Source organism: Andrographis paniculata, unplaced genomic scaffold (genome assembly GCF_009805555.1).
Source record: "Andrographis paniculata isolate CXL003 unplaced genomic scaffold, ASM980555v1 Contig95END, whole genome shotgun sequence".
In the NCBI taxonomy this organism is placed as follows: domain Eukaryota; kingdom Viridiplantae; phylum Streptophyta; class Magnoliopsida; order Lamiales; family Acanthaceae; genus Andrographis; species Andrographis paniculata.
Window position 1 is genome coordinate 2,012,472 of NW_026137634.1, and position 15,793 is coordinate 2,028,264.

Sequence of the window (15,793 nt, forward strand, 5' to 3'; positions counted from 1 at the left end):
ATAATAAAAATAATACTATTTGTTGTAAATAAATGTTAAAACAGTGATACAAAGACTAAATAAATAAAAATAAATTCCAAGAGGGTTCAATAAATAATACATATAATGTTTCATACAAATATCACTTAAATACGAGTATTATACAATTTACCTCTATATATATACATATTTATATTTTGTTATAACTACTAGGATCTTAATTTGGTGATGAAAGTTACCAATTGTCTGTTCTTAAAATTTGATTTCAGTTTGATACTCCCTCCCCATATAAACCTATATATTTACTTTTAGCGCGGTGTTTAAGAAATAATAGTATTTTAATTATATTGGACAATTAAAAGTAGTGTAATGACATTTTTTCCTAAGTAATGATATGATGTAAAGTAAATGTATTTGTAAAAAAAAATGAAATATTTACTTTGTAATTGGACGTCCCAAAATAGAAATATTTATACTTTTTAGATGGATGGAAGGAGTATTATTTATTAATTTTTTCCAATATTATTAAATTAAAATTTTACATTTCATTTAAAATATTACATAAAATTTTTAAATAAAACATCATGCCACATCACATTATATATACATACTTATATAATATTGAATATTATATTAATTATAAATTTTAAATACAAACTTTAAAGATGTGAAACATTGTAACTTAAATACCAAAATATGAGTGCCTTGGATTTTTATTTCAAAGCATAAATTCCTATATTTAATTTCTGACTATTCATAATAAATATAATAATATTTATTTTATAAAATATTATATCAAAATATTATTTAAATTTAAATTAAAAAAATTCAAACTAAAATTTAGACAAACCTTAATAGCTTATTAGTTATTTGGGTTTGTTTCGGGTTTGAATTTTGAATTTAAATTTGAATCGCAAAAATTTTAAATTAAAATTAATTTTTTATATAATATAAAATAAAATAAAATATTTGATTTGATATTTTTTATAATAAAAAAATTAATGCATAATGAAAATCTAAAAAAATCTTCCCAATTAAAAAACACACCATTTATTACTCTCTTGTCGACTAATCTATATCGGTTTCTTGTGTTCGTTGGGGTTTGAATTTTGAGTTGGGATTTGAATAGTAAAAATTTTGAATTTAAATAATTGTATGATGTGATATAAATAGGCTGATGTTTTGAATCTAAAATTAATTTTTAGTATAATATAAAAAATAAAAAAAATAGGTATTTAATTTGATTTTTCTAGAGAAAAAATTTTGGATGAATAGTAGGATTTTATCAAAATCCTGAAAACAAACACACTTAGAAAATAGTTATTTTACACATTATTTAATTATATGATTTATTATTATATTTACTTATAAATATATCACTTACAAACTCAATTTATCAAAATTATCTAAATATGTCTTGCAAGGGATCACATTCCAATGTAGGAATTGGACATAAGATCATGGGTTCAAACCCTCGATCTTCAGATAGCGACTGCCGATTTTTGCATCTTTCAAAAATAAATAAAATCATCTAAATATAATACTCCCACCGCCCCCGCTAATGGATATCTCCTTGTGAAAAGGGCATATGAAAAGAGGGATTATTATTTTAAGTTCCAAAATCGCGGCCCAGTTTAGAATAAAAATAAATATTGGGCTTTCTTTCTGATCCATAAAATTGGGTTTCTTCTACTGCGGCCGGCAGTGTACCGCCGCAGCCCTCGTCGCCACCACCGCCGGCGGTGGCTCTGCAGTAATCACTGTTCTCTCATTTCCTCAAGACAACAAACTATAATGCGAGCATACAGACACCTGCATCTCCATTTGTAACGTATTCTTTCCAATTGCTCCAGTTTCATCCTTATCCTGCTTGTCTTCATCTCCGAAGAAGCTCTGTAATGGCAAAGTGTAATCATTCTGATTCTGATTAGCTGTTGCTGCTTTTGCCAGTAGCTCTCATGGCTTCAAATTGCATCCTCCATTCTTCAATTTTCTCCGGCCTTCCTTTGCACCATCGTGTCACTTTTCAAAACCGCAAAACCCTATCCCCAATTCGGTGCAATTTTGGGAAGAACAATCAATCCAAAAATCGGAATAATCATGCGCTAGATGATGACGAAGAAGATTCGAGATTCAGGAAAGCATCCTTGAATTTACTCAAATTCCCCGTAACTCTGACAGTAATCTCAATCGCACTGCCCCAATCAGCCTCCGCTGCCACTAAAGTATCCGAAAAGAAGAAGCGTTCGGGGAAGAAGACCGAAGCTCTAAGCTACGAGGAATTGAAGAATTGGACGCAAGGACTTCCTGTGGTATCCAATCGTCTTGCTTATAGTGAGCTTTTGGATTTAAGAAGACAAAATAGGCTCAAGCATGTAATCAAGCCTCCAATGGTGGAATTAAAGAATCGACCGGAGGTAATCATGGCTGTCTTGGACGATAACAGAGTAGCTAGAGTTGTATTGCCTTCAATTGTGAATGATTCAAAATTTTGGGAAGAATGGGATGAGCTGCAGATGAATGGGCTTTGCATGAATGCATATTCTCCCCCATTGAAACAGCCTGAATTTCCAAGGCCTTATTTAGGATTTTTGTTGGAGATTCCTTTGAGGATGTTTTCAAATGTGAAATTGAAGCCTCAGGCTCAGTCTCGGCGGGCGATGGAGTTGAGGAGGATGAGGGAGGAGTTTAAGAGGAAGAAGAATGAGGAGCTGGAGAGGATGAAGGAGGAAAGGGAGGAGATGGAGGAGGCCATTAAAATGCAGAAGAAAATGGAGATGAGGCAAAAAAGGATGGAAATGAAGAAAAAGAAGTATGAGGAGTCGATTCGCCAAGCCTCTAGGAGCTCGGAACGGATGGCTTTGTTATGGGACCGATTAGCCAGCGATCCGAATGTTTCGACAGCTCTGGGGTTTGTTTTCTTCTATATATTTTACCACATAGTTGTGCTTAACTATAGGAAGCAGAAGAAGGATTATGAGGATAGGTTGAAGATAGAGAGGGCTGAGGCTGAAGAGAAGAAGAAGATGAGGGAGCTTGAGAAGGAAATGATGGGGATCGAGAGTATGGATGATGATGAAGAAGGGGGCAAGGGGGAAGATAATCCTTACATGAAGATGGCGAAGCAGTTTATGCAGTCTGGTGCTCGTGTTAGACGAGCTCAGAATAAGAGAATTCCGGAGTATTTGGAAAGGGATGTTGATGTGAAGTTCGAAGATGTTGCAGGACTTGGGAAAATCCGTCTTGAGCTTGAGGAGATTGTGAAATTCTTTACACATGGGGATATGTATCGCAGGCGAGGAGTGAAAATACCAGGTCGAGTGATTTATTTGCCGCTTGTAGAATGTTAGAATGGAAGTACTATATGCTGTTATCATTACCTTGATGTTTGTAACTTTCATTGATAATCTTGATATGTTGTTGAAATTATTTAGGTGGAATACTTCTTTGTGGCCCTCCTGGGGTGGGGAAGACATTATTAGCGAAAGCTGTTGCTGGCGAGGCAGGAGTGAATTTCTTCTCCATTTCTGCATCTCAGTTTGTCGAAATATATGTTGGAGTTGGTGCTTCACGTGTTCGAGCACTCTATCAAGAAGCAAGGGAAAATGTGAGGATTTTTATTCGTGTGTAGTTATTTAATCTGAACTCACTATTTCAGATAGTTTTCGTAGAATCAATAATATGTGTTATCTATCGTGTTAATTTACTCAGGCCCCATCAGTTGTTTTCATTGATGAGCTGGATGCTGTCGGGAGAGAGCGTGGTTTAATTAAGGGATCTGGTGGGCAAGAGCGTGACGCTACTTTAAATCAGGTCGCTAGAGCACATCTCATTTCTCTTTGCATTTATATATCAATCTAGGTCCATATTCATATGTGATTCTTGTAATTGTGCTTCAGCTACTTGTTTGCCTCGACGGTTTTGAAGGCAGAGGTGAAGTGATTACTATTGCCTCTACAAATAGGCCCGACATTTTGGACCCTGCGCTTGTACGGCCAGGAAGATTTGATCGTAAAATATTTATCCCTAAACCTGGATTGATAGGCCGCATTGAGATTCTGCAGGTTTTATTTTCTTCCTGCTTAAATTTCTTTACATGTGTAATTTATATACACGAGCTTTTATTTGTTGGATGTTCTTGTTCATTTGATTACCAGTTTGTTCATTTTGAATTTTTACATAAGTTTTTACTATTTGGATTCTATTTTTTCCAAAAAAAAATACATATTTTCTTCTCACAAAATATTCCACAAACCGTTATTTTAATAAAGAAATCTCACACCCAATATCTACCTTCTTTTTGAATGAGTTATTTAAATATTCTGTTTTTAGGTTCATGCTCGGAAGAAGCCCATGGCTCCAGATGTGGACTATATGGCTGTAGCTAGTATGACTGATGGAATGGTTGGTGCTGAGTTAGCTAACATCATAGAGGTTGCAGCGATCAACATGATGCGTGATGGACGAACCGAGGTATTTGCTTTGAACTGAAAAAAAAAAAAAAATTTCTTAATTGTAAAAGTTATTTGTATGTGGAATGGTATATATTGTATTGATGAGCATATCTGTCGATAAGGTTTGGATTGTGTTGATATAACAAAAGTTTAATCTAACCTAATCTAATACTTTTGTGCAGATCACAACTGATGACTTGCTACAAGCTGCACAAATCGAAGAACGGGGAATGCTGGATAAAAAGGAGCGTAGCTCTGAGACGTGGAAGCAAGTAGCCATTAATGAAGCTGCAATGGCGGTGGCTGCTGTGAACTTCCCTGACCTTAAAAATATCGAATTCGTATGTTCTTCTTCTATACTACTGCATTTACAAGTCTCCTTTCTAGATTACTTTATTTTTCTTTCCATCATGATTTTTATCCATTTACGGATATGCACATTTTAGGACAACAATTGAACTATTGGTTTTCCGTATTTGTTTTGCTAGGTGACAATTGCTCCAAGAGCTGGACGGGAATTGGGCTATGTACGTTTCAAAATCGACCACATCAAATTTAAGGAAGGAATGTTGAGGTAGGCTTCAGCACCAAACTTTGCAAGTACATTTCTATTCACTTGGAAGAATACACGAAGTCCTATATTCTAATTGGTGATGTATTAGTGTAGCTAACAAAATTCATTATATCGAGTGTTCGTGTTCTTAACAAACTTATATTCTTCATGCTTATGCAGTCGACAATCTCTCTTGGATCATATAACTGTCCAACTTGCTCCTCGTGCAGCTGATGAACTTTGGTATGGAAAGGATCAGGTAATAACACTACATGTTAAATTATCCACGTGAGTTTGCTAATTGCTTTGGCCCCTTGAATGTTTCTGCAATTAAGGATCATGTTTCCGTGAACCCGTCACCATTCTTTAATAAATTTCTAATTTTAGATTTTAAGCAATCCATAATATTAAATAGTTGTTAATACAGTTAAGATTGAGAGGTGAAGACGAAACAACCATTAACAGATATGAAAAAAGGACTAATATTTCGGAATAAAGATAATCTCTAAAGCGAAATAAATATTCGAATCTATGTAGTATGTGATCCTTTTGATTGTTTCAGTTATAATATGAAAAGACTTGAAATACGATGTTCAAAAATCTTTTAAACCTTTCTGTTGATTCAGTTGTTTTAGACTTCTTGTAAATGTATCACTAAAGGTTCGATTTTAATCATTCACTACTTTCACTACAATTTGGCATTTCTAGCTGAGTACCATTTGGGCGGAGACAGCCGACAATGCCAGGTCAGCTGCGCGGACATTAGTTCTTGGTGGCCTTTCTGAAAAGCATTACGGCTTGAACAACTTCTGGACTCCGGAAAGAATAAATGTGATTCTCTATTGCTCGTTATCAATTCCTTTTCTGTTCATTCAAATCTGTCAATTTCTTTTGGGAAATGCCTGGCAACAAGAATGATGTCAGGATTCTCGATGCCTCTCATAGCTAAAGGACTTAAAAAGATTCGTTTATTGATTTCAGGAGATCGATTTACAAGCCCTGGAAATCTTAGATGTTTGCTACGAACGGGCAAAAATGGTAGAAAATGGATGAACTTTTAAAGCATTATTTTTTTTTTCTTGATTATGTAGTAAGGATGTTAATTTGTATCGCTTGCAGATTCTTCAGCAAAACCGAAAACTTATGGATGCTGTGGTCGATAATCTGGTTGATAAGAAGAGCTTAACTAAGAAGGAATTCTTCGATTTAGTTGATTTACATGGATGCATCCAGCCAATGCCGCCTAGCATACTCGACATCCGGGCATCAAAGCGAGTTCAGCTTCAAAACATTTTGGCAGACACTACGCAAGCAGCTCTGCCGGGCCGTTCTTGAGCATGAAACAGGTTTTTCTTAACCGATTCTTTGATCTTAATGTTTTGTATTCATATTGTTGGTAATATAGCTTTGATTTTCGCATCACGGTACATGGCGTCGAACTATTTTTGGCATCTGTTGAAAGTTATTCGGACGTGATTCGATAGGCTTTTTGTCGAGACAAAATAGTGAAAGTGTCCGAGTCACATTTGACATTAGAGAACTTTGCGAGGATAGTTACGGTGGTGATCGAGGCAAATCGAACAATATATGCTTTTATTTAACACTAATGTATTTACTGTTAGTTTATATTTGTAGGTGTTCCTGTATCGTGTTTATATAATCCCGACACATTCGATTTTGCGTGGCTTACGAACTGAATGTAAAGACTCGTTTTGATCTGTGAGGCCAGTATACGATCCCGATACATTCGGATTCTAATTATTTTACATAATTTATCTTTATTTTCTATTTTTATATTTTCACATAATTTATTTTTTATTTTTTTAGAAATATGATTATATTGGACGTGTGACTGGGTTCGAACCCTCGACGTCTCAGATCACCTGCCATATATGGTTCGCCTAGTGTGACTTGCCTGTCGAACCTAGTTTGCAGAGTATTAAATTCGGCCGAAGGTTTATCCAATGCGCACTTTAGAGTAGCGACTGCGGGTTCTCACGACATAAAAAAAAATAAAAAAAATAAGGTCAAAGGCAAGCAAAGAAACCACATTCCAAAACTTAGATCCTCGAACTCAAACCTACAATTGTCATCCAAAACACAACCAAAAAATCACCAAATCTCTCCAAAAAAAACTTCACTATAAGAAAGAAAACTCCCAAAATCATCAAAACAAAACTGTCAATACTTACCTCTCAAAGAGTACCACTTGAGTTTCAGCTGGAACCATAAAGGAGAAACCCCCAAAACTCCCCGAGACATCCTCGGATCGAACACGTCGAACTGCACCCGTCTCAACACATCAAGAACAATCTGTGTAGGAACAGACGGCAACAGCACGCGACGAGCCTCATCCGGGACAGTCCCCGCCAAATCCCGAGCCTTTCGAAGATGCGCGTTGGCAACCGACGCCATCTCAAACACGGCATCGCACAGTCCCTCGCGGGAGTCGACACGAACTTCCGATACCCCACCCTGCTTAACCAGTAGCCCGTGTTTTTCCGCCACATCAGCAGGTATATACGAAAAATTTCGATTCCGGTTGGCGTGGTACGGAATAGATTTGAGAAGCAACGAGAGTCCGCTGGCTTTACCAATGTGCGAAGCCGCATGATCGGCTGCAGTCGATTTAATCCCGCCCGATTCGAGCGTCGAGTACAAAATCGTCGACGTGGTGTCCTCAGCGTATCGCTCTAACTCGTCGATGGTTTCCGGAACGTCGGTGATCTCCCGTTGGGCGTCGTTAATCCGGGCTTCGACCGATCGTTTTAACCAGCTCCGGCTGACCTTGTGCTCGGACATTACGTGGGCGAGCGCCCGGGCCACCGGATGGTCGACGAGCTTGTTGGAATAGATTTTGTCGATGGCTTCTTGCCACCAGAGGAGGCGCATGAGACCGATTTTTGGATCGGATGCGACGTCCATCGCTCTTGCGGTTTCGACGTTGAATGCGCGGAGGGCGAATGCCGATTTCCTCATGTTAAGGGGGAGTTCGAGAAGGCAGAGGTAGTGGTGGTAGTCGTAGCTTCGTACTTGTTTGACGCAGTAGGAGAACGCTGCTCGGACACCGCTAGACGTGGAAGCGCCGCCATTCATTGAATTCCTTTTTTTAAAATGTTTCCCTCTGCAATGAATCGAGATTTAGAAACAAAATGTTGCAATAAGATCTAGAAAATAAGACACAGATATAAGTATACAATCTAGAACACATTTTTGTTCGAATATTATTTAGAAGTGGAATTTCAAATAAAAAATACTACTCAGCATGTGCATGTCCCAATGAAAATACACTATTTACTGTCGCAAAATATCGCATCAAAATACTATTTAAACCAACACCAGACAAACTGGAGTTCGAAGAGCTTCCAATTTGGTTCTAATTAAGTATTGAAACACACGACGTGATTTGAGTACTTAAATAGGTCATAAACATGCTTAATTTTGCGTGGGAAAATTGTTGATTCTTAGATTCAATCTTCTTCTATCAACTAAAACAGGTTTATAATGCATAAATCGAATGGAATGGAATGACATGTTGGAATCATATTCCACATTTAGACTGTTGAAATTTTATATAGCAATGTTTAAAGTCGGATGAAATTCAAGAGGAAGAATCTTAAATTCATTTCGTTCGTTCAAGACTATTACGGTGCCACAAATTAGGCCTAGTGTTCTTGATACGGTGCCACAAGTCAAAACCGCAGATGAAGGTCCACGAGTTGTTCTCTTCATAGTTTGGTTAGGAATTGTTAATTTCTAGTACTTTAGGAGAATACTTTGAGCTCTAGGTTGTTGGCGAAATATCTCCATTGTGTTTTTGTTTTTCATTTTTTTATTTAAAGGAAAAAAAGAACATAATGGGGATGTCTCGCCGATAGTCTAGAGCTCGAAATATTTTCCAAAAGTACAAAAAACTAGCAATCCCTAACGAAATGAGAAAAAGAACTACAATAGCCCATGATAGATGATGGTAAAACTTTAGACAAAATTCAGCCAAAGTACTTATAACCCCTTTCGTCCTTATACTGTAGACAATTACAGATTTATTAGAATACAAATCCTGTCTCAAATCACAGCCTGTCACATAAAAACAACTTAATTCCGAATGCTACATAACCAAAAAAATTAAAAATATAAATTACTCACTGCTTAAATTGAGCTACATAAGACCTGGTGTAATGATGTCAATGGTCGGGTGTGTATATATACATATATATAAAATCTCAACGAAATCATATCAGGACTGCTTTCTATTGTAAAACGTATAACATATCAACAACCAATAAACCTCAGTGTATTCTAAAAATTTCTAGTTGTCACTCCATTTCTTTTACAAGTTTTAAATCTCAGCCAAATGCAGCATCTAGTTTGCATACTGTTAAGAAATTGGAAGGTGATCGAATGATAAAAATGGCAAGAATGAGCTTAATAAACAAAATAGAGGATAATGTAGAAAATCTTTCATCTGCATATATCTTACACCTCCATTTTCAAATTACAGATCTAAAGGTCCCCTTAATGGATACACTAGCGTGTTTTGTAATGGCTTAAATTGAATATACAGATGGATAGATGACAAGAGTCTATTGAAAGTGTAGTACGTAAAATCGGTTCCATTTGAATATATGTAGATTCTAGTATAAGAATACGGATAAAAGACAGGCTTATTTCCAATAATCTAGATTCAATTTGCATACAGGCTATATATATATATATAAAATCACATCAAATTCTCAGCATTTTATTGTTTCCAAAATGATCCGAAGCTCCAAAACTTCCACAACTCTTGTCTAAACAAAGCCTTAGATTAGAAATAAGAATCAACAAAATTTCACCTTTATGTGCAACTCCACTCCTTTCCAAGATGAGTCAAATTGTTTGGTTGTGTTTTTGGTCTGTTTTGAAAATAGAAAAAAATTGAATTGAATATATTTGTTTGATGTGATATAAATATAGATTTATTGCAATGTTTAGAACCAAAAAAAAAAAATTGTTTTTGATAACAACTGATTGAATCAAAGGATATTGAGAGGTAAATATATGAAAATTTACACTATTTTCCTCAGCAAAACATCGTATCCAAATAACTGTTCAAATCAAAAACCAAAACCAAAATCAAAATCAAGAAAAAAAAAAAACACCAATAGAAAATCAACGATGATTATCTGCATTAACATCTTCCAGTTGTAATTGCTTCAAATGCTCAAATAAGGCATTCATGTCCTACCCTCACTGCATCTAAATCGTTAATTCTATTGTAATCCAGCATTAGAAAACAGAATAAAGACAGCAATATTAAGGAAAACCTACGAAATCATTACAAATCCACTAAATTAAGCACAAATTTTCAACTCAAAAGCAGGAAGTAATTTTTCAAAAACAATAGTATCAATATAAAGTTCATTTTTGCTGTCATTTCACTTTTATTGCAATAAAAAAAATCAGTTCACACAAATTCCCAGCTAATACGCAGCCATTTAAAAAAAAAAAAGAAAGTATGTGGATAAATACAACTGACCGCCGCCGATACCTCTGCCGGAGACTGAAATCAACAACGACGGCGTTCCAAAGTCCTAGCTACGCACTGCAGAGAGGAACGACAGCTAGTCGATCATCGGCGAGATTGTGAATCGGACCCTAATTTGTTCAGACCTCACTCTACCAGATCCTATCCGATTATTACCCGAATCCGACCCGTTGGCCCGAAGATTGTGAAATCAATTTTAATTTTTTTTATAAATATATAATATATATATTATATTAATGTATGTATATTATATTTTTTTAATAATATTTTTTTTATTTTATTTAATTTTTTTAAATAATTCATTAGGTTATTTTATTTTATTTTTTTTAATATCGAAAATTGTTATTAGCAGTATTATTTGTTTTTGATTAAAAAAATCATTTTTGCAAAGGATGGAGAGTTCTAATAAATCCAACGGCCAAGGAATTGAGGCAGAAATGCCATCGACGAACATGATGCTCGAAAGGGGCGCCGTGTCGCCGCGGCGTCGGCCACCTCACGCCACCGAGGACGGTGGCTCCGGCGAGAACGCTTTCGGCGCCGTCGACCAGTCCAAGACGCGAAAGAGCATGTCTGCTGCCATGTTGTTCGCCAATTACTTGATCCGCACCGGCTATTTGTGGTCGATTCTGATTTTAGGGCTTCTTCTCGTGATTATCTGTTCCTACGCTCTTCGCTCGCGAGATTTGGTCTGCATCTCGGCTTCCTCCTCCAATCACGTGTCGCAGTTGTTTCCAGGGCCCGATGCGCTCGAGTCGGATTTTGGTTCCCTTGGCGTTCCCTGGTGTGAGTTAATCTCTCTTTCTGCTCATGTAAATTGTTAGGAATTGAAAAGTAAGTTACCATTTCCAAATGTAGTATATATAAATAGATCGAATCGAATGCTTTTGGTTCGTGATTGTAACTGGCAGTTTCACTAAATGTAGCTCCTGCCTGTGTGATTTGATGTTTCTCTTTTGATTTTTGGATGAATTTATCTTTGAAAATTTTATCCTCATTGGTTGAATTAAAGTTTCTATGCGGTTGTTAGATTTGATTGAATGATGAAGAACTCAATATTGTGGATTAGGGCAGAAAAACTGAATTTGGGAACTAATTTTGTGTATTCTTTTGCTAGTTCAAGTTGTGGATTTTGTTCTTGATATTTGGACAAACGAATGTTATATAGGTTCAACGAATTCTATTGTGCTATGTTTATGTTTGCTACTTTTAAAGTTAATCTTCTCTGTTTTTTCTTTTATTATATTTTTTCAAAGAAAGATCGACCTTTTATAAGTTGTGTATGCATTGCATTCCTTGTCAGAAGGTAGATCGAAGCACGGAAGGACTGTAGAGTGGACATCAGAGGATTTGCTCAAAGGCCTTGAGGAGTTTGTGCCAATATACGACACCCGACCTATTAAGAACAACACATATGGAATGGGATTCGACCACAGTTTTGGACTTTGGTTCATCACGAGATGGTTGGAGCCGGACTTGATGATTGAAAGTGGTGCTTTCAAGGGACATTCAACGTGGGTTTTGAGGCAAGCTATGCCTCACACAAGGATTTTGTCGCTATCACCTCGTCATCCTGAGAAGTACCTGAAGAAGGGACCTGCCTATGTTGATGGAAATTGCACCTACTTTGCTGGGAAGGATTTTGTTGACTTCGGAAGCATGGACTGGGGAAAAGTGTTGAGACAGCATGGGATCAAAGATCTTACCCGGGTTCTTGTGTTCTTTGATGATCATCAAAATGAACTTAAGAGGTAAATACAGGTTGTCTATCACAATCGAAATCTTTCTGTGATATAATTTATATGGAAGTTATATCTTATGTTCTAATTCCTAAATCTTCATTATTTTGTGTATTCTAATTTTAGTACTTGTTTATCTAGATTGAAGCAAGCATTGAAAGCCGGCTTCAAACATCTTGTTTTCGAGGACAACTATGATACGGGAACTGGGGATCATTATTCATTCAGGCAAATATGTGATCAGTTTTACATAAAAGGTGTGCTCTTTTGACCCCTATTATCGATACCTTATCCTTTGAAGGCTATCACAATTCTTGCACACTTAGCATGACATTCCTTCATGTTTTCATTCGGATATGAAATTTCACTATTCTTGCACACTTAGCATGACATTTCCTTCATGTTTTCATTTGGATCTGAAATTTTGCATTTGAAATCTCCTTAAAGGGTATGCATCTTTCTAGAGTTTGATTCTAGTGGACGGAATTAGAACATGTTTTTTATTCGCACAGTGTCAGCCTCATTGATTATAGTTCAAAATATTGGGTTTTTTTATTTATTTTTATTTTTTTTAATGTTCTTGGAGTGTTGTTATGTTTTGAATTCAAAAAGTTTTATAGTGGAAATAGGTTGTTGATATAATATTTTGAATGAAAAATAGTTATTCGATGTTGCTTTTTTTAGGGAAAAAATACTTCTACCTCTAATGGCATAGCATGGCATGGAACTTGAACGTAGTAGTTGGAGGCGGTTAGAATACTGATTAGGATTAATACTTATTAGCCCTAATTAACACATAGTAATGGTATAGACAATACATGCAATAATTAATCTCACAAGATAGCATGTTAACTTATAACAATCTACACAACACGTCACGATTGATTTCCGCATATGGTAATAAAACACACAACACAAGCTGTTTTAATTTTAACCATGAGTTGCATTCCCTCCATCTCTTAAAAATGTACTTACTTTTCTTCTCGTCTGTCTCTTAAAAATATTTTTATTTATTTAGTAAAAAATCATACGATTTTTATATTTTTTTTTACCATAAAACGTAAAAGTAACTAAAAGTACACACTTTTATTAAAATTCGTGTCCAAAAGTATGAGCTTATTTTTTGGAACCGCAGTGAGTATATATTAATGTTGTCGGAAAGTTACTAGATATCTTATCTGCAATTTTCTCATTTACTAAAAATACAATTTGAATCCATTCTATCGACAGGCGGTGGCCACAGCTGTTTCAAAGACAGCGACGAAGCCCGGACAAGAACCCGAAGAAAGAAACTCTACGACAAAGCAGTCTCCACCCAAGAGCTATGCGGGGCTGGGGAAGCATGGTGGGGCGTAAGAGGACACATGCGCGACGACTTCAACCACAGCAACAAGGCGATTACATACACCGAGCATTTCCAAAACAGCAGGTACGTGGAATCAGTGCTCGACGTTTACTGGGAACTTCCCCCCGTTGCTGGCCCTTCCCTCACTCACCAAACAAGATACGACCCTGCGCGCGCCCCCACCCCCATCGTACAGGACGGCCAGTACCGGCTGTTTCAAAGCCTCGGCCTTTCGCAACTCAACCCCTCGGCGTTCAATGGCTACACTCAGATGGTGTATCTCCAGGTATCCGACGCAGGAAAATGAGCCGTCGGTGCTACACGATCGATCCCGCGTCGGAAACCTGTTGGCTGCTTGTTCTTGTATGTTTTTTTGAATTTGTTGTGTGATCTTTGGTTGTTGATAGTAAGTGGTGATGAAGGAAGGTTGTGTTCCATGCAAATTTGGGATATGACAAAATGTATGAATTTTTTTTTGGTAACTCGTAAAAGTGTAGGTTTTCACATGAATTTGTTATATAGTAAAGGTTTGGGCGGCTTTTTTTATTTATTTTTATTTTTGTGTGTTGGAGTTAATAATTTTTTAAAAGAAAAAATAAATAAAGTGGTTCTTTTATTTAAAATACTACTTAAAAAATAATTATTTCTGTATATTCAGTTTATTTATCTTATATTATATCAAATGTTTCTTTTTTTTTATTACTACTTCAAAAACTTTAATTTAGCAAAAATTTATAACCTATTATGTAACGTGAAACTGTGTGTTTTTATTTATTCGGGTTTTCAAATTAGTACATAGATATATATTTTTTTTAATTTGTTTTTTTTTGTATTATTATTATTAGTTTTAAAATATTGTACGGGGGATATTTATATTAAAAAGTTTCTACTATATTATTTAATTATATAAATTATTTGACCGAAGATAAGCAAAGCGTCGATATGTCCGAGTGGTTAAGGAGACAGACTCGAAATCTGTTGGGCTCTGCCTGCGCAGGTTCGAATCCTGCTGTCGACGATTTTTTGTACCATTTAATTTTTTCGCGTGTAAACTTTTCACTTTGGGGGTATTTTCGTCATTTTGCGTGCATCTTCTTTTTCGTCTTATCTGTTTTCGCTCTGTAAATTTTCTGCGCTCCAACTTCGCCAGTCGCCGCCACTAATGGCTTCCAGAGCGAACTTAAACTGCCCGCTGTTTTTCACCGGAGCCGCGTCCACCACCGCCGGAGTACGCCGGAGTATATCGACGGTAAGATGCGGGCGACGGGACAAGCGTCCACCGCTCCTAAAAGGCCGAATTCTAAGCACCGAAGCAATCCTGGCCATCCAATCTCTCAAACGGGCCTACCGAACCGATCCTACGAATATTCCGACTCATATCCTCCCTCGCCTCATCAAATCCGATCTAACCTCGGTGCTGAAGGAGCTCCTGCGCCAGGAACAATGCGTCCTCGCCGCCGAAGTCTTCTCAACCGTCCGATCGGAATACGGCGCCGACCTCAACACGTACGCCGAGTTGGTCGCAGCGTTGTCGAGGAACGGCCTGGGTGAGGAAATCGACTCTTTGATTGATGGATTGGAAAAGGGGGAAGGTATTCAGTGGGACGAGAAGCAGGGGCTGTTGACCCTGGTTATGGCGGTAATTGGTGCAGAAAGGAAGGAATCAACGGTGAGGATTTACCAGATGATGAAAAGGAGCGGCTGGGGATCGACCTACGAGATCGATGAGTACTTGGGGAGGGTTTTGGCCAAGGGTTTGAGGAGGTTCGGTGAAGAGGGAATGGCGGATGAGATTGATCAGGAGTTACGAAGGTTGTATAAACCTATATACGCTCAAACCTAGGATTTGATTCTATATCTGTGTGTATACATACTTACAATTGATGAATTCAGTTAACGATCATATGCTTAGGCGCCATTGTTGGGAAGAAATTTGATCACCTCTTTTGAACTAGATCGAAGTTCATCATAGTTTTAGCCACTTCGAATCTTTCTTGTGTTGTGCTAAATTTCATAGTTTCATTTCATATTTGCCATTGTTGATTATTTGAAGATGCACCAACTAGTTTTTCTTAGGGATCCTTCTGTTTTGCCTTGGATTTTTGTGTGCCTTTCAAAATTGGATCAAGATATCATTTCTACCGAGTCGATATTTGTTGAGAAAATGAGCTATGGGAGGCCCTGATTTGCAGATGA

At 36.8% G+C, this 15,793-nt stretch overlaps 4 protein-coding genes and 1 non-coding gene across 9 annotated transcripts; 4 read left to right on the forward strand and 1 right to left on the reverse strand.

Annotated features, from left to right (window-relative positions):
* Window positions 1–1,637: 1,637 nt before the first annotated feature.
* Window positions 1,638–6,664, forward strand: LOC127243200 (probable inactive ATP-dependent zinc metalloprotease FTSHI 2, chloroplastic). Its single transcript, XM_051263091.1, has 12 exons — window positions 1,638–3,294; window positions 3,414–3,586; window positions 3,691–3,792; window positions 3,879–4,043; window positions 4,312–4,452; window positions 4,616–4,774; window positions 4,922–5,007; window positions 5,167–5,245; window positions 5,695–5,817; window positions 5,968–6,024; window positions 6,106–6,332; window positions 6,622–6,664. Exons 1-11 carry the CDS (start codon window positions 1,938–1,940, stop codon window positions 6,319–6,321), a joined length of 2,658 nt encoding a protein of 885 aa, XP_051119048.1. The 5' UTR covers window positions 1,638–1,937; the 3' UTR covers window positions 6,322–6,332; window positions 6,622–6,664.
* A 358-nt stretch (window positions 6,665–7,022) lies between these two features.
* LOC127243202 (uncharacterized) lies at window positions 7,023–10,657 on the reverse strand. Of its 4 annotated transcripts, none has more exons than XM_051263097.1 (3): window positions 10,517–10,630; window positions 9,822–9,881; window positions 7,023–8,110 (listed from the first exon to the last, which is right to left on the reverse strand). In XM_051263097.1, the coding sequence occupies exon 3, from the start codon at window positions 8,080–8,082 to the stop codon at window positions 7,168–7,170; it is 915 nt and encodes a 304-aa protein (XP_051119054.1). In that variant the 5' UTR covers window positions 8,083–8,110; window positions 9,822–9,881; window positions 10,517–10,630; the 3' UTR covers window positions 7,023–7,167. The 4 variants fall into 4 exon arrangements, with proteins under 4 accessions (XP_051119054.1, XP_051119055.1, XP_051119053.1 ...); XM_051263098.1 differs by having other exon boundaries at window positions 10,505–10,623; XM_051263096.1 differs by lacking the exon at window positions 9,822–9,881 and having other exon boundaries at window positions 10,517–10,657.
* A 247-nt stretch (window positions 10,658–10,904) lies between these two features.
* Window positions 10,905–14,151, forward strand: LOC127243201 (uncharacterized). 2 transcript variants are annotated; one of them, XM_051263093.1, is made up of 4 exons: window positions 10,905–11,299; window positions 11,820–12,264; window positions 12,394–12,509; window positions 13,483–14,151. In XM_051263093.1, the coding sequence occupies exons 1-4, from the start codon at window positions 10,906–10,908 to the stop codon at window positions 13,902–13,904; spliced, it is 1,377 nt and encodes a 458-aa protein (XP_051119050.1). In that variant the 5' UTR covers window position 10,905; the 3' UTR covers window positions 13,905–14,151. The 2 variants fall into 2 exon arrangements, with proteins under 2 accessions (XP_051119050.1, XP_051119051.1); XM_051263094.1 differs by having other exon boundaries at window positions 11,117–11,297; window positions 11,817–12,264.
* Window positions 14,152–14,533: 382 nt separating this feature from the next.
* On the forward strand, window positions 14,534–14,615 carry TRNAS-CGA (transfer RNA serine (anticodon CGA)). Its single transcript has one exon. It is a non-coding gene; the product is annotated as a tRNA-Ser (tRNA).
* A 76-nt stretch (window positions 14,616–14,691) lies between these two features.
* On the forward strand, window positions 14,692–15,643 carry LOC127243169 (protein THYLAKOID ASSEMBLY 8, chloroplastic-like). The gene has a single exon (XM_051263057.1). It carries the CDS (start codon window positions 14,760–14,762, stop codon window positions 15,438–15,440), a length of 681 nt encoding a protein of 226 aa, XP_051119014.1. The 5' UTR covers window positions 14,692–14,759; the 3' UTR covers window positions 15,441–15,643.
* Window positions 15,644–15,793: the final 150 nt, after the last annotated feature.